This window comes from Mixophyes fleayi, chromosome 9 (genome assembly GCF_038048845.1).
Source record: "Mixophyes fleayi isolate aMixFle1 chromosome 9, aMixFle1.hap1, whole genome shotgun sequence".
Taxonomy (NCBI): Eukaryota; Metazoa; Chordata; class Amphibia; order Anura; family Limnodynastidae; genus Mixophyes; species Mixophyes fleayi.
The window spans coordinates 23,828,936-23,845,301 of NC_134410.1; the positions used below are offsets into that span (position 1 = coordinate 23,828,936).

The 16,366-nt window shown below is 37.9% G+C and overlaps 1 protein-coding gene and 1 non-coding gene across 3 annotated transcripts in view; one reads left to right on the forward strand and one right to left on the reverse strand.

Annotated features, from left to right (window-relative positions):
• Positions 1-3,040: 3,040 nt before the first annotated feature.
• Positions 3,041-16,366, reverse strand: part of LOC142102241 (cytochrome P450 2A4-like) — a 31,554-nt gene continuing 18,228 nt past the window's right edge. The window contains exons 9-10 of one of the 2 annotated variants that reach the window (XR_012679228.1): positions 15,648-15,900; positions 3,041-3,380 (exon numbers count right to left, since the gene is read on the reverse strand). Coding sequence is in view for 1 of the 2 variants with exons in the window: in XM_075186977.1 (XP_075043078.1) it covers positions 15,719-15,900 (182 nt within the window). In the remaining variant the exon portion in view is untranslated. Of the gene's footprint in view, positions 3,381-13,856; positions 15,901-16,366 lie in introns of those variants that run through there. The other variant, XM_075186977.1, reaches the window with a different exon arrangement.
• On the forward strand, positions 14,411-14,514 carry LOC142102628 (U6 spliceosomal RNA). The gene has a single exon (XR_012679287.1). It is a non-coding gene; the product is annotated as a U6 spliceosomal RNA (small nuclear RNA).

Genomic DNA, 16,366 nt, shown 5'->3' on the forward strand with positions numbered 1-16,366 from the left:
AAGAGGCATTGTTTTCCGTGTTTGGTATATTGCAAACAATGCTGCCAATTATAATACTTTTTTTGGTCAGTTTTGCTTTGAATACGCCAATGAGAATTAGAATGATGGTAAATTGTACCCCTCATGCATGTTCTGTTTACAAATAAAACGCTGGCTTCAAAATTGCTCAAAATTTTATCTTCAGCAGACCAAAGGTCAAAATCACAGTCCTCAGAGTGAGTCATTACCTGGTATATGGTGAAAACAGCTGATGATCCAGGATGATTGCTGTTAATTTGTAGACTTTGATCAAATCTTATCGTAATAGATAGGAAAGAAACAGTAGCCCAGTAACAGCTTTTAGCTATATAAATTAATGTGAAATTAATAGTAAAGAAACAACTTACTGAAAATAAATCAACGCACCTGTTTGTATTGACACAAAATATATATACAGACAGCTGATATGTCATCTTCATTAAGGCTGCTGAATTTGAAATCAAACTGGCTGTGAATTTATACAGAATCAGAAACGTCAAGCAGAAAGCAGACCAGGGATTTTTAGAACTTCACATATTACACAATATAGACAGGTATTGTCTGACTGATTTACTTCAGGTGCGACTACCAAATTAAATTAAATCTGAAACTTAAAGGAGCAAAATTAGTTTGATGTAGTGCACTGTCAGTCTCAACCTTATGTCACCTTATCAAATAGTTGTGAATCCATCTTATTTAAAAAATAACCTTTATAATTAGTAATTAAAATGCAAATCTTATAACAGTGATAAAACAAAAGTGGAATAGTGAATTTAAAACTACTGAGCATACTTATAGTCACTCCATTTTAATTTGTAGTTTGTCACCTAAATAAGCCAAAATTAAATTAGGAGTTTACCTTTTACTATGGTGATAGCTGCAATTTAGAGTTTTTTAAGTGCTGTTCCTGTTTTGTTGCAGCCCTAAATAAACATTATACCATTATTGCTCCTAATATTTATAAAGGTAGATACATTTGTTTCGATCTGCTACCTTTATATCATGGAGGCATCATCCTAACTTCATTTTGAACATTTTAAATTTTTCTCCTAAAATATTGCTTGTCTAGCCTAATTTATGTCATAAATTAATCTGTATTAGCCTAATCTCCCGAAAAATCTGGGAGATTTTTGAATTGCTGTGAGACCTCCCTGACTCCCGGGAGAGCAGGTAAATCACTTGGAAGCGGATGTGTTGTGATAGCGTAAATCATATCATCAAGCATTGACCACCTCATTGAACATGAGTAGGCAGGAACATGATGACACAATTAGCATCATCATAAGCATAAGCCCACCCATTTAAGAATACGAATACTGTCATTGAGCTACTCCTGCCACTTCTTTTCATATCTCCCATACATCTCCTTGAAGTAAGGTTTGAAAGTATGACAGATAAAACTAATGCATTTGGGCAAAGAAAGACAATGACATAAAAAATGTCAGTGACCCTTATTGTCACAGAAATAACACCAATATGATACATTTTATTATCATTCACTGATACTAAAAATGTTTTTTTTATTAAAACAATTATTTAGCCTGTTTATCAAGAGTTCACCCATAAACAAATTCCTTATTGCAAGGACAGCTGAGCAATAGTTAGATGCCCTGGCGATACTGACCCGGAGCACTCAGGGCTAAATCACCACTTTGCTGGATCAGTTTCTGTAGATAGTGGGATGCATGTTAGTCAGCTCGAACATTCACAGAGCATAGATCTGGTCTATACAAGAGGTACTGTGGCAGTACAAGAAAATAAATAGGTGTCCCCGTGCCTTTTGGGTTACCACCAGTATTAGCAGTGTAATCAATGGGGGTAACACTCTATTGTGTAGGTCGAACTAAGAAAAAGCCTTATCGCCGATTAACAAACCCATTTTTACACTTTTTAGTATTTCTGCTTCACAGTGCTGGGGTCATGAGTTCAATTCCCGACCATGGCCTTAACTGTGTGGAGTTTGTATGTTCTCCCTATGGATTTGTATGTTCTCCCCTTGTTTGCGTGGGTTTCCTCTGAGTGCTCCGGTTTCCACCCACACTCCAAAAACATACTAGTAGGTTAATTGGCTGTTATTAAAAAAATACATAGAAGAAAAAAAAAACCCTAGTCTCTCTTTCTCTCTCTCTATGTCTGTGTATGCTAGGGAATTTAGACTGTAAGCTCCAATGGGGCAGGGACTGATGTGAATGAGTTCTCTGTACAGCGCTGCAGAATGAGTGGCGCTATATAAATAAATGGTGATGATGATGATGGTAATGATGAATCTTATGATTCCAGAGGATCCTACAAGGACTTCAACCCCAGAGAATAATGTGTTGTTCAGATGACCAAGGCACCCATTTACTCCTGCTGAGACAAGATGAATTGGACCTTGAGGACTGTGCACACAGAGACCCAGCATTGACTTGGGAGTAAGGAACTGTAAATTAGTGGTATCACTTAACATATTTGATCACACTCCCTTTAAGTCCACAGAGTACAAGAACACAGTAGTAAGATCACAGTTCACTAAGTCCTGGCCCGGGGAAATAGATAACAAACTGTTTGATATGTAAATACTGCCAATTCCAAGGATAAAAGAGCTAAGTAAATACAGCCCTAGATCAGAGTGCAATCCATTGTAGGAGGCTTTCAAACTTTTCTGAACTGCAATCTGAACTTAGTTCACCTTACTGGCTAAGAGTCAAGAACACTCACACAAACAGGAAAATAATGGATTTGAACGGTTATATGCAGTACCTTTGAAAGTCATATGTCATATTATTGTTTAAACAAAAACGTACTTAGTACATTTATAAGCTTAGCAGTACCAAACCGAACTTGTCTACTAATGTAATTTTTAGAATTATTTTTAGATTACAGTTTTTGTAAGAATGCTAGTGTAAGTCAAGATGATCGAGAACAAAAAGGTAGAGAATATTAGCTTATTTATTGAATTCACATTTGTGATTATCCCAACATCCTTTTCTTTTTCCTTTTCCTTAGTCCACACAATAGAGATCATCACTAAGTACTGGATCTGTTTATTGGGGCCTTGTTCTGGTTCGGGGCCTTGTCTGCTTATGGCTTTGGGTTAGCAGCACTCCACAACACCTTGACTGGAAACTAGAGATGAGCGGTTTGGATTCAGGGAAATCCAACAGATCTGAGATTTGGGGTTCCCAGTACATACAAAACATGACTCAATACTTTGCGTCAAAATTTGTTCTGAAAACAAGGTAAAACATTTATGGAACCCCTATAAGCGCAAATGTAATCTCATAAAGAGAATACTAATATTTTGGTGTGGTGATGTCTCCTAGATATCTGATATTGAAACGTCTCTGATGGAGTAAACCGCTCAATATGGTCACATTCACCTGCAAGAGAAAAAATATGAAATGTCAATGTAGTAATTGCCTAAAGAGATATCAGAAAGGTCAACGCCACCCATGTTATTATTATAATCCTTGATCAGCAATGGAACATTGATGTTGACATGTTTTTTTTGCCAACGATCATAATGTCTGGCTGTGGCTAGTGGTTCGACAGTAGAATGATTTGTCAACACCGTAACATTTGCATTATCTTTCCATGTGACCAAAATGAGCTCCTTTACACTGTCGTACAATGTAATGCAATCGCCTTTCTTCATGTTTTCAGGTAACTCAGCACAACCAACTCGATTTACATGAGCAGAATCTGAAATAATATATGTAAATGTAATTTCATTAGCTGTGTTTTTTTGCAATTGACTGTGATATATTTATAATTTTATTGACTGTGATATATTTTACCTGTAGCAAATAAATATTTTTCAGTCAGGATACACACTGTGGCTTAGTGGTTAGCACATCTGCCTCACAGCGCTGGGGTCATGAGTTCAATATCCGACCATGGTCTTATCTGTGTGGAGTTTGTATGTTCTCCCCGTGTTTGCGTGGGTTTCCTTCGGGTGCTCCGGTTTCCTCCCACACTCTAAAAACATACTGGTAGGTTAATTGGCTGCTAACAAATTGACCCTAGTCTGTCTGTGTGTGTATGTATGTTAGGGAATTTAGACTGTAAGCTCCAATGGGACAGGGACGGATGTGAATGAGTTCTCTGTACAGCGCTGCAGAATTAGTGGCGCTATATAAAAAATTGTGATGATGATGATGATGATAAGATGTGAAGAAGTTATTGAAATAAACACGGTAACATGATGGCAATTCTACATTTTGAAGCAAAGTGAGAACAACTTCAGCTCCAAGCCCAACGGTTTTGTCATGTGGTGTAGAAGAACCGCCATACAATAAAGTTTGGTATAAGTAACCATTTGCAGAACACAAACACCAGGCTTTGAAACTGAATGTGGTAAAAACAAACAAATCTAAAAAGGACCCACGGTGCAAAAATGTGGTGTATGAAGGATAAGGCAAGTCAATCCATTACTCTCTAAAACAAATATTCTCACGAATGATTTATTATAGATTGGCTGGCTAAGCAAAAATGGTCTGGATAAAACCATATGTAAAAAAACAGCAAACATAAACCATAATTTAAATGGAATCTACTGTGGACAGGGTAGTGATGCAAACTAAAAATGACTAGGTAATAAAGTCCACAGGATAACGTCCAAAAAGACTCCAATTTCAATATACAAGTAAAATGCCACTGTAAAAAACGATGTGTGCATGCACAAAATTTCAGTTGCGTGAAAAGTAAAAAATATTTAAAAATTACTCACTAAAAGAAGCTCAAAAGCTCCTTCCCAAATATGTAAATAGTCGAGAATCCTTATAAACTTGCGACGGCTTAATGTGGTAACCTCTTCCTTCTGTGGACGCGGGACCTGAAAATCCGGTCAGGCAAATTTTAGGTATGTAAACTTCCCCGACACTGAAAAATACAGACTTTGTGATTGCCAACAGTAAAAATGCCTCTGTACCTGCTGGAAATGCCGTTTTAATGCCGGCATTGGGACTGTTGGTATTTTCACTGCAATCACAATGTCTGTATTTTATCCATGTTGGGGAATTGTACATACCGTCACTTAGACTGCTTGTATTTTCATGTCGGTATTCTTTCCGTCTGCATTTCTATCATTGGTAATTTGTACCTAAACCGTCCTCACATTCATATGGAGTATTCATGAACAGACACCTGGGATGGTAATGGTAGCTAATTTTGCTAACATACTTACCACTATTTTATGAATGACTTTATTTAAACCCAACATCATAGTTAAATGATTCTTCCAGACCAATATAACTGGCTGGGAAATGGGTTTATTTATGTTTTTTCTTTATCAGAGCTTATTTTGTAACAACATTGGAGATATTTATTTCAGGTATACTTTCAATACATTTAGGGCCTGATTCATCAAAGCACGTATTCTGAGCGCAACCCACATTCAGTATTATAGACACGTATTTAGGCTTTGTCTATGCCTGAATTCAGCAAGGCATGGATCTTAAGATACCTGTGCTGTTGAATTCAGGTGTAAGTCTGCTCTGCTCCACTACACCAAACGATGCAGTATACATTCAATAACTATGTAGATTATAAATTTGCAGTAGGAAGCACAGGAAAACAAAAAAAAATCATTGAATTAATGTCACCTGTTAATAATGAAGGTATTAATGATAAAATAGATAAAAAGTGGTATTTATTTATCTTATTTATCAGGGGTCAGTGAACATCTCTAAATATAATGAGTGGTAATTGACTACTAGTGAATTAAACAATGAATTGTACTAAATAATATTAAAAAAACACAAACAAGGTAAAATAAAATTGTGCAAAAACGAGAGGAATCAGGTCAATAAATTATCATCAAATGAAATAAAGTGTTGTGTGTTGGATCCTGTGTTAATATTAATACCACAATACAATTCTGTAATAATATTGCAATACAATACTGTATTAATACTGCAATAACATAGTGGTAAATAATACCTTCAATGTTAATACTGCAATATGCCAATACAATGTAATATATAGGGGTGATTCCATCTATATATCCTATTTGCTATTGTTATAATCCATGCATAAATTGTATCTTATAAATGTATTTCTTTCTGGAGGGTGAATACATTCTAACAATCTACCATACCTGGTAATGGTATTAACTTCCCAAATGGAGGATTAAAATTCCACATCTTAAGTGTGTGATATATCACATCAAAGGAAAAAGCTACCAAGATAGGCTTTCTATAGTACCTTCATTGGAAACTAACATAACTTGTATTTTCATCTAGGCTAAAGGGTATGAGTGAGTCTAGAAGGAAAATCCACTTGCTTTCTATATGTATGAGTTATCATCTCCTCTTATATCCATTTTAACCTTTTCAATGCCATTGGCTTTCATATCTCGAGGGTTGCTCCCATGTTTCTGCAGGAAGTGACGTGTCACAGAGGTAAGTTGTTTGAATTTGCTTTTCTCATCCCAGATTGGTAAATTCGAAAACATAGGGGCAGATTGACTTGACAGAACTCAGCATTCCAAGGTCGAGGAAAGTGCACCTTGAAATGAGCTAAAGCTGGGTACACACTACACTGTTTTCATCCAATAATTGGCTCAAACAGCCGACATACAACTGCTCGTTCAAAAGTCGGGTCAGTGTGTGCAGTGACACGATGGTCGAAAGTCTGCCCAAATGGATCGCCTCATTTGGTTGGTCGTACCGTTTAATATTTTCGGTCCAATCTCGTTTCCGCTGTGTAGTGTGTATAAACTTCCGACGGATCCACAACAGCGAGTACGAAATTACAGTCATTGCTCACGACATCATGGCTGTAAAAATTTGCTAAAGGGACGTCCGCTCTTCCCTTTATCGTCCTGAACAAGGCTAGTGTGTATGCGGTCCATGGACCGAGCGATCCGAACATCGATCGCATATAAAATCGCTTGGCATAAAAAGTTGGTCGAAATTTCTGTAGTGTGTACCCAGCTTAACAAATGTGCCTTACTGACTTTAATCAATAGACAGTCCTGTTAGCATATATATATATGCAGCAACACACTTGTTTTACTTCTTGTGTCATTACATATCAAACTTTAAGAAAAAAGTCAACCAGATCAACACATTTCTAGTATACAATACTTCTTGATTGTAGTATATAATGAACAGTTCCATGCACTCTGAGAGAACTCTTCCTTAGAGCTCCAAGTTAGGTAAGGCTTCATATTCAATTTTAAGTAACACTTATGGATACTTACAAGACCCTACATAATAAGGACCATAATTTTACCCCAGATAACAAACAACAACAACAACAACCTTGAGGTATATTTGAATTTACAAAAAGTCATTAGAATTCTCACCTTAAAGAAGTTATTTAGCAACTAGACCAAGGTAATCTATAGACCCAACACTAACACAGAAAATACAAACACACTGAAATAAGACCAACTTCCAAACTTCTACCTAAGTCACATCAAAAGATATTTTATCAAAGCATTTGAAAAACTGGTAATGGACTAATTATATCAGATCATGACACACAACAAGAAAAAGAGGTTAAACCTCATAAAGACAAAATCTGATGCCCTGGGAGACCTCCCCCATCACCAGACTTCTCCTCCCCAGCCTCCCCACTCCCATCTAAAACCTGTTCGCTCTAGACTGAAAACAGCTGCATGACTTATCTTTCTACCGCTCCTCCTAGGCTTCCCATATCTGCCTCACCTTACACTGGCTCCCTTTCCCCTACAGAACCCTCTTTAAACTTCTCACTGTTACCTACAAGGCCCTCTCCCATTCCACTGCCCCTTATAGCTCTAACCTCCTCTCCATTCACACTCCATTCACACTTCCCTGCGCTCGGCCAATGACTGTCGCCTCTCCTCCCCACTCATCACCTCATCCCACACGAGAATTCGAGATTTCTCCAGTGCTGCCCCATCCATTGGAATGACCTCCCTCACTCCATCATCATCATCATCAACATTTATTTATATAGCGCCAGCAAATTCCGTAGCTCCATCCGCCTGTCCCCTAATTTGAACACCTGCAAACGGGCTCTCAAATTCCATTTGTTCCTTATAGCCTACCAACCATAAACCTAACCTTCTCCTTCCTTGTTCTCCTTTCCTCCAAATTTCTGTTCGCGCTCCTTGTGCACTTGCTCCCCTCCACTGACTCCTATCATGCCCGATGTCTGTTTTCCCTCCCTTTAGTATGTAAACTCTTACGAGCGGGGCCCTCCCCCCTTCTATCTCAATACCATTTCTTCTTCTCCAACGTCACTGTACTTGTTTTGCTTGTTGGAGCTTTTGGAGTCTTGGTTTTACTTGATTTGCTCTGTACTATTGTACCCTGTATGGTCTACGGTTTGTATTATATTTTGTATTTTATACAGCGCTGCAGAAACCTTGTAGAACCATATAAATAAAGAATAATAATAATAATGATCTCTGTAATGTAAGATCGGTAGTGTGGTATGGTTTATCGGCACTTTAAATGTAGACACAGTTTAGAACTACAAAACAATACAACTAACAATACACTGACAAGCTCAAAATATGTACTTATCAAATAACAGATAGGCACTGTATCCGACAACTTGAATCGCTTCCACATGTAAAATGCACAGGAAGAAACATGTACAGTGACAAGTGACGTCACTGGGAATGGCCAGAGTAAAAACGGCGCTTTTAAAGCAGCAATGCCCGGACCCACTGTCTGGATTACATTATATTATAAGCACACATGATCTTGAGCAATAACTTCTCAGGGGCCACATTGTTTGAAAGAGGTGAGTCCATTTCTAATATTTGTGGAATGGTAGCATTTAACATGCCACCCCCTCCCAAAAAGAAAAAAATCAAATTAAGTAAAGATGATGAGTATGAGGTGTCCCTGGAAATGATTTCAAAAGGTTGCCAAGTATGTGAGGGAAACAAGTTCAGATACTTCTATATTTAGAATGTGTCCTCATCCCTGTGTGTTTCTGTGAAGAATAAGCCTTTCATGCTGGATGTTTTCCAATTTGTCTTGTGCTGACTAGTTTGGACTGTGTGTCTTTATTGTAATACAGACCGTATTATGTACTAGTATGGGGTCTATTATGGGCCTATTGCAGCTAAAAAGGAGGACATATACTCAGGAAAGAAAAAAATAGTTCTGAGCTTTTGTGAAGCCTAGGTTTAGCTTTCTATAGCTATACTGGTTGTTCATTTTACATTTTATATTTAATCTCACTTTGATAATAATTTCATTTAGCAAACACAAAAAATCATGATAAACTTGGTTGATGTTTGCCAAGTACACTGTAATGTGCTTTTTAACAAGCTTTTTTGTAAAGTTGTAGTGAAAACTGTGTGGAAACACTTTTTTAATCTTTAATTAATGAACCCTTTAGACTTCATACAGTAGTTACACATGCTTTACATTTTTAACTAATATGGACTGAAGTCAAGTTGAAATTAATTCCTTGATTTAATTTTTTTAACTTATGTAGACACTAATATCTATCTATGGCGTGTTATTTGTGTGTACTATACTTACATAACAGTAAGTCTACCAAATGGGTAAATAGAAGTCAGAGAAAGAATATCTTCTATGATCGAAATATCCTGCTGTTAGACTTAGCTGAGTTGAATAAAGAGGCATTGTTTATGTTTCAATGAAAAGGATACTTGACTGCAAACGGTTCCCAGGAACTTAATATTATGTGTTTCAGAGGGCTCTAATATAGGCCTGAATTTCATTGTATAATGAGAAATTCCACTATTTATTCAATGGGAAATTGAAAACTGCCATCTCATCAGACATAACTGGGAGTCTTTGTTCAGGGAAAATAACAGAATTGAGGATAAATAGACAGACACTAAACCGAACCATAGTAATAGGGCAATGCCATTTTAGTTCATTATTTATGCTAAAATGCTAGGTTATGGAAAAAGCTAATATTGGCCATACAGAGTACAATCTGGTAGCTTGGCATTATGGATTTGAAAGTGATTTTTCTACATACAAGGAATACAAAACAGCACTGATTGATTTCTTAAGAAGATTTGATTTTTCATGCACCAGACCAATCACTTTCAGTTTAGCTAATGACCTTGACATATCCCAATATAGGTCATTGACTGACATAGTCCTGGAGCTGCTGGTTCCTCTGGCATCTACTCTGAGTGATATGTTCAAAGGAGAATGGTGCAGTGTCCACGTACAGCTGAATTTTAAATGACCTCCATTCTGTGTGACTGCTGATATTGTAAAGCATTCAATGCCCCAGAAAGCCATGTACACAATCACTCTAGGGCTACAAACTTAAGTACTCTGATGTTCCTTCCCTCTGAGTAGGACAAGCAGAGTGGAGGTAGGCAGTAAAAACGTTGTGGATCCCTTTATTTTATGTGGCCCCTTACTAGTTATGCCACTGAAAGAAAAAAAAATTGTTGTTTGGGCTAAAGGAGCAATAGAAGAACACTTAAAATCACAGATTGAAAGTCCTCTTCTGTACATAAAATATCAACATCAAAAGAACAGCTTTAGTCAGAAAATAACTTGGTTACTGAGAGACAGGTAGAGGTAGAATAGTGAAGAAAGTGAAATATAGGTTACAGAAACGACCAAAATGAGCAAAAGTGGATCCTATGAGTCCAGAAGATCATACAGGGACTCCAACACCAAAGAATCAAGTATTGTTCCAGATGACCAAGCCACCCATTTACTCCTACAGAGGCAAGGTGAATTGGACCTTGAGGACTGTGCGCACATAGAGACCCATCATTAAAATGGTACTAAGAAACTGTAGATAAGGGGTAATACCCAACATAGCAACTCCTGGCTAGGAGAAATGCATAACAAACTGTTTGATATGTAAATACTTAATATATCAAGGAAACTATAGCTAACTAAATACAGCCATGTTCTGTAACTTACATATGCATTCAAGGATGTAGATGACATTTATACTGTCACACATGAGGAATTGATTGATGTTGTTTATTTAATTTGTTACATTAGACTGGAACTGTCTTACTGATTTTGTGCTCATGCAGTCAAGATTCTTACAGTTGATGTAGTTTCCACCCTCCCTTGTTGGATCCTTATCTAACCAGGTAACATTGTTAATTTATTTCAGTGGTATGAGTTAGGAACTGAGAATGGGTTCCTTTCTGAATACCACTTTGGGTTGGGGTGGGAGTATTTTTTCTAGGATTGCGTCCTTGAGGAGCACATGCTAATGTTTTTAAAGTGTTTTTCTGAACCAATGTGGAGTATTGTGTTGTGAAGTGTAGCTCATCTGTCGTTTTGTTTTTTTTATGTGAGGAGAGTTTGTTTCTCTACATTTTCAAATACTTCTGCAGCAAGTGTTTGTCAAAAAATTGTTTTTTTTTTTACTTCCTTACCCGGTGTGATGTAGTCATGCAGGTCAGAACAGTTTCTTCTTTTACTGGTGAATTGTCCGGTAGGTATGTAACTGTTAACACCCACCTGTTTTTGGAATGTCTTTGTTTCCATCTCATTGTTTTTTATTCTTTATAGAAGTCTAAAAATTATACATGTTCTTTATTGATTTTATTGAAAGTTAGGTTGCAGTCATTATTATTGAGATGAGTTGAAATTTAACAATGAATCTAAATCATGCTTCCATAGAAATAGGATGTTGTTAATGTAGCAGCGCCAAAGGATCAGACTCACCCCGAGACTGCGACCCGCCTAAATAAAACCACCTTCCCATTTGATCATGGATAGTTTTGCGTACCTCAATGCGAATCTTGTGCCCATCGCAGTTCCTTGTCGCTGTAGGTAGTACCTCTCCTTTAAACAACACAAAATTTTGTTTAATATGAATTGGGTTTGCTCTTAATCCAAGCTTTCTTCTTTGGTGAGGAAGTGTTCAACACTATTGATTCCCATTTTGTGATTGATAACTGTGTAAAGTGACATAACATCGCTAGATGCCAGCCACCTGTCCTCTGACCATGTGATAACTTCTAAGGTCTGCAGTGCCTGTGTAGTATCTTTAAGGTATGACCTTAGATTCTCAACGTATATTTGGATAAGTGGGATGTAAGTGTATCTATCCCCAATAATACAGTCCTACATGGCGGGTTAGTTTTATTCTTATGCAATTTGGAAAGGTAGTAGAAGACTGATGTTACTGGGTGTGGAGTTTGGAAGGATCTACAAATGCGTGAGAAGGCCTGAGTTGTTTCCCTGATGTAATAGTGCAGATAGTTGGTATGGAAAATAGCAGTAGGGTCCCCTTCTAGTTTATGTATGTGATCGTATCTTTCAGAAATATGAGTGTCTCTAATGTATAATCTTCTCAATTTAGTATAAGTAGAACTCCCCTTTGTCCGCTGGTTTAATCACAATTGAGTTATTGTTTGCAAGTGTCCTTAGGGCCTTCCTCTCCTTTTTTTAAAGGTTTTTTTGTTGATGCAGTGCATCAAAAATTAATATCTCAAATGTCTCTATGAAGTTGCCTTTAACATGCATGGGGTAAAAGGTGGAGGGTTGTTTCAGTGTTGTGTGTTTGCATTTCTTGTTATCTGAAGTAATGGTAGCTTGTATGTGGTTCTGCGGTTGCGCAAATCCTTTTTTTTTTAACTGAAAAAGTTGTTGATTAGGTTTTGCAAAATGTTAACTGAGGGGTACAGAATAGAAAAATGAAATGGGGGAAGGGAAATACATTGTATCGAGGAAGGGGAAATGGGGATACATAGTGGGTATGCAATATAAAATGTATTATTGTTTGTGTTTCTGTTCCTGCCATGTCTTGTGTTTGAGAAATGTTACTTGAATTTTTAGGATCATATGTTATCCCGTTTGTGCTCTGTGTTGGTCTTGTGGGGGGTTGCTTTTGTGTAGATAGAATATCCTGTGTGGCTGGGTTCTGTGTTATTTCCCACTGGTTGAAAATGCTTAGGTTCATGTCTAGAATGATCTGCTGGCTCATCAAAGCAGTTTGGCTTGCATGAGCTCTTTAGCTGGTAGGAACTGGCAGGAGCTTGTGAGACTGCTGAGACGCAGTGTAAAATTTCCATCAATGTGTATGGGTTTATGCAGCAGGATGCTGAAATATGTGGTGGAGCAAAAGTTACACCAGATGATAGGAGCAGTGCAGACAAAAATTAAGTTACATTTTCCAAATCGAGATTGATCAAATTGATCACACTGTGAATGGATAGAGTGCTAATTTCACACTTGGCTACCACCCCCATGGTAAAATATGCTGTTTTGTTGCAGGGGGCGGGGCCAAAATTACGTGATTCGCTGCAAATTTTAGCCACGCGATTCCGGGATGCGGGAGATTTGCCAGCTCTCCCGGGAGTCCGTGAGACCAACCCGAATTTAGGGAGTCTCCCGGACATTCTGGGAGAGTTGGCAAGTATAGCTAATGTTTGTGTGTGTCACATATTGCACCAGCTAACCTGCATTGTGGTCACTGCTCTTACCTGTTTCCCTTGGTTTTCACTCCCTGCATTCACTTGCTGGTCTGAACTGAGCATGTGCACACCTGGGGGTAAATGTATTAATGTCCAGATTCTTCAACTCCGGCATATTCAGCGTCTTCGGCGATTAAATTTAAAGCGGCGCTGCATTGTAAAGGGAAGTTTCCCTTTACAAGGCAGCGCCGCTTTAAATTTAATCGCTGAAGACGCTGAACACGCCGGAGTTGAAGAATCCGGACATTAATACATTTACCCCCTGGTCTTTCAAAACTTCCTGCATTCTCTTAATTTGCTAATTGCCTGTCAGCTCTGTCTATTTAAAGCACCTACTTCTCTACTAAGTTGCCAGATCTTCAGGTCTCCTTACCTGTTAATAGGCTTTTCTCTCTGGCTTCTGTCTGCACATTGGTATCCTGTCTTACCTGTTCCACTATCAAGACCTGTGGTATTATTGCAAGAACCTCGTGCCTCATCATTGGTCCTGTCCTCAAGCTATTCACTTTCCAGAGATCTCAGTGCATCAGTTCTCTGCAGTCCACCACTTCTCAGTTGGTATCCTGTGTTATCTGTTCCACGATTAAGAACTGCAGTATTGTTGCCTCATAATCAGTCCTGCTCTCAGCTATTCACTTTCTAAAGATCTCAATGCTTCGGTTCACTGCCATTCACCTTAACCTCTGCATTTATCGTCCAGCAGTCCTGCTCCCCTCCATGGATCCATCTCACCCTGCTCTAATCCTTCTTAGTGGATGCGACTTCTGGCTAGGGAGCAGCTAAGTCCATATTCCATTGCGAGGATCCCTGGTGAATACCTCACTACAGTTAGACTCCGCACCTCTCTGAGGATAAGTTTATCTAGAGCAGGGCTTTGTGGTCTACTCCAACTCAGGCTTCGTGACAGAGTGGTTTTCCTTTGGGCCACTTGGTTTCCTTTAACATTCAAAAGAAAAGAAAGTTCTGAAGTTGGAGGAACTCTAATACATGCCAAATAAGGATTCTCTCTCGATTGCAATTCCTCTTTTAGAGGAATATACACTAAAATTGGAAAGATACAGATAAGATTAGCATGGACCCTGCGCAAGGATGACCCAATTTTTGAAGCATTCCATATTTTTTTCTTCTACTTCTCCTGGATCTCTCTGCTGCATTCGACACTGTTGACTACTTTCTCCTCATACAGACAATACAATTCCTAGGTCTTCCAGACACCGTAATATCCTGGTTCTCATCCTACCTATCTAATCACTTGTTCAGTGTTAATTTCTCTGGAGCAGCCTCCAGTCAGATTCCTTTATTAGTTGGAGTACCACAAGGCTCAGTCCTAGTTCCTCTGCTATTCTCAAGCTATACCACTTCCCTTGGAAAACTAATAAGCTCCTCTGGATTTCAGTATCATCTCTTTGCAGATGATGCACAAATTTATCTATCCTCCCCTGATCTCTCACCATCTGTATTGTCTCGCGTTACGGACTGTCTTTCTGCCATTTCATCTTGGATGTCCTCTCGCCCCTTCAAACTCAATCTTTCATAAACAGAATTAATAATATTCCCACCCAGCAATAGAAGCATCCTGCCTGATATTTCTATTTCTGTTGACAACATGACCATAAATAACACCCCGCAAGTTTGCTGGCTCGGTGTATCCCTTGCAACTATCCTTTGTTCCCCACATCAACTCTATATTTACATCATGCTGCATACATTTAGAAAACATTTCCACAAAATGTACAGATCTCACACATGACACTGCAAAAACTTTAATTTATGCATTCATCATCTCCCACATTGATTGCAATTCTCTCCTTACTGGTCTTCCAATACTTAAGAATTTACTTTTTATATATATATAATTACTCATATCTACAAGGGGAATTGCAATTGAAAGAGAATCCTTATTTTGTTATATATTAGAGTGCCTCCAACTTCAGAACTTTCTTTTCTTTTGAATGTTAGTCCATGTACACTGTTCTGGAAGACCCCATATATAAGTTGCAAAAATATTAGGGTATATTGGTTTCCTCCCACAGTCCCACAGTAATTTAATTGACTTCTGAAAAATGGACCCTAGTGTCTGTAGTATGGAATTTAGACTATAATCTGCAATGGGGCAGGGACTGATGTGACTATGACTACATAGTCTCTGTAAAGCGTTGCTTGATTTGATTGGCATTATTTAAATAATGAACAATAATTATGCTACAGAAAACAAAATTGACACCAAATTTTTTTTGCATACTTTTATATTTACATTTGAAGTGTGAAGGACTCTTCAAATTTGGAACAGGAAATAGGATTTTTCCTCAACGCATAGCGCTATCATCACCGAGGGACAGCAAACATCTCATAAGCACGAGGTCTGGAAGCATTGGTGTTGGGTTCTTTTGTTATGTCTATGTCCTTTGTGTCCACCGTGGGCTTCAAATTAAACTTTTGCAGTATAGTAGTGAGAAAGAGGAAGAGCTCCATGCGAGCCAGACCTTCTCCAATGCACGCACGTTTTCCTGTGGGATAAGATGAAAATGTAAGGAATTCAATTGTATTAGCCTAGACAATTAGAAGCAACTTAGAAATATGTCTAAGTTGACTTTATAAGTCAACCTGCATAGGGGTTTTTATACAAATGTCTATGTTTTCAGCATATCATTTGCTCTTCTAAGATATAATGAAATTGCAACTATAGAAAGCAATACAATAGTGCCTCCAGTGGACAGTTATCATAAGTAAAACTTTACTATGCATTAACCTTTAAAACAAAACCTTTATGAGACTTAGGAATACCTTTTCTTTATTCAGCAAGTACATAAAGAAAAAAACATATGTAGGACATTTTCACAGAGCAGCCCAAAATATCTCCAAATGCATTGCTCTAAAAGTCATATTTAGCACTCTCCCTACATATCCATATGAATACCTCCTTTATTAAAAGATCAATCGCTTTGCATTAAATCTTCATTGTTTACTTCAAGT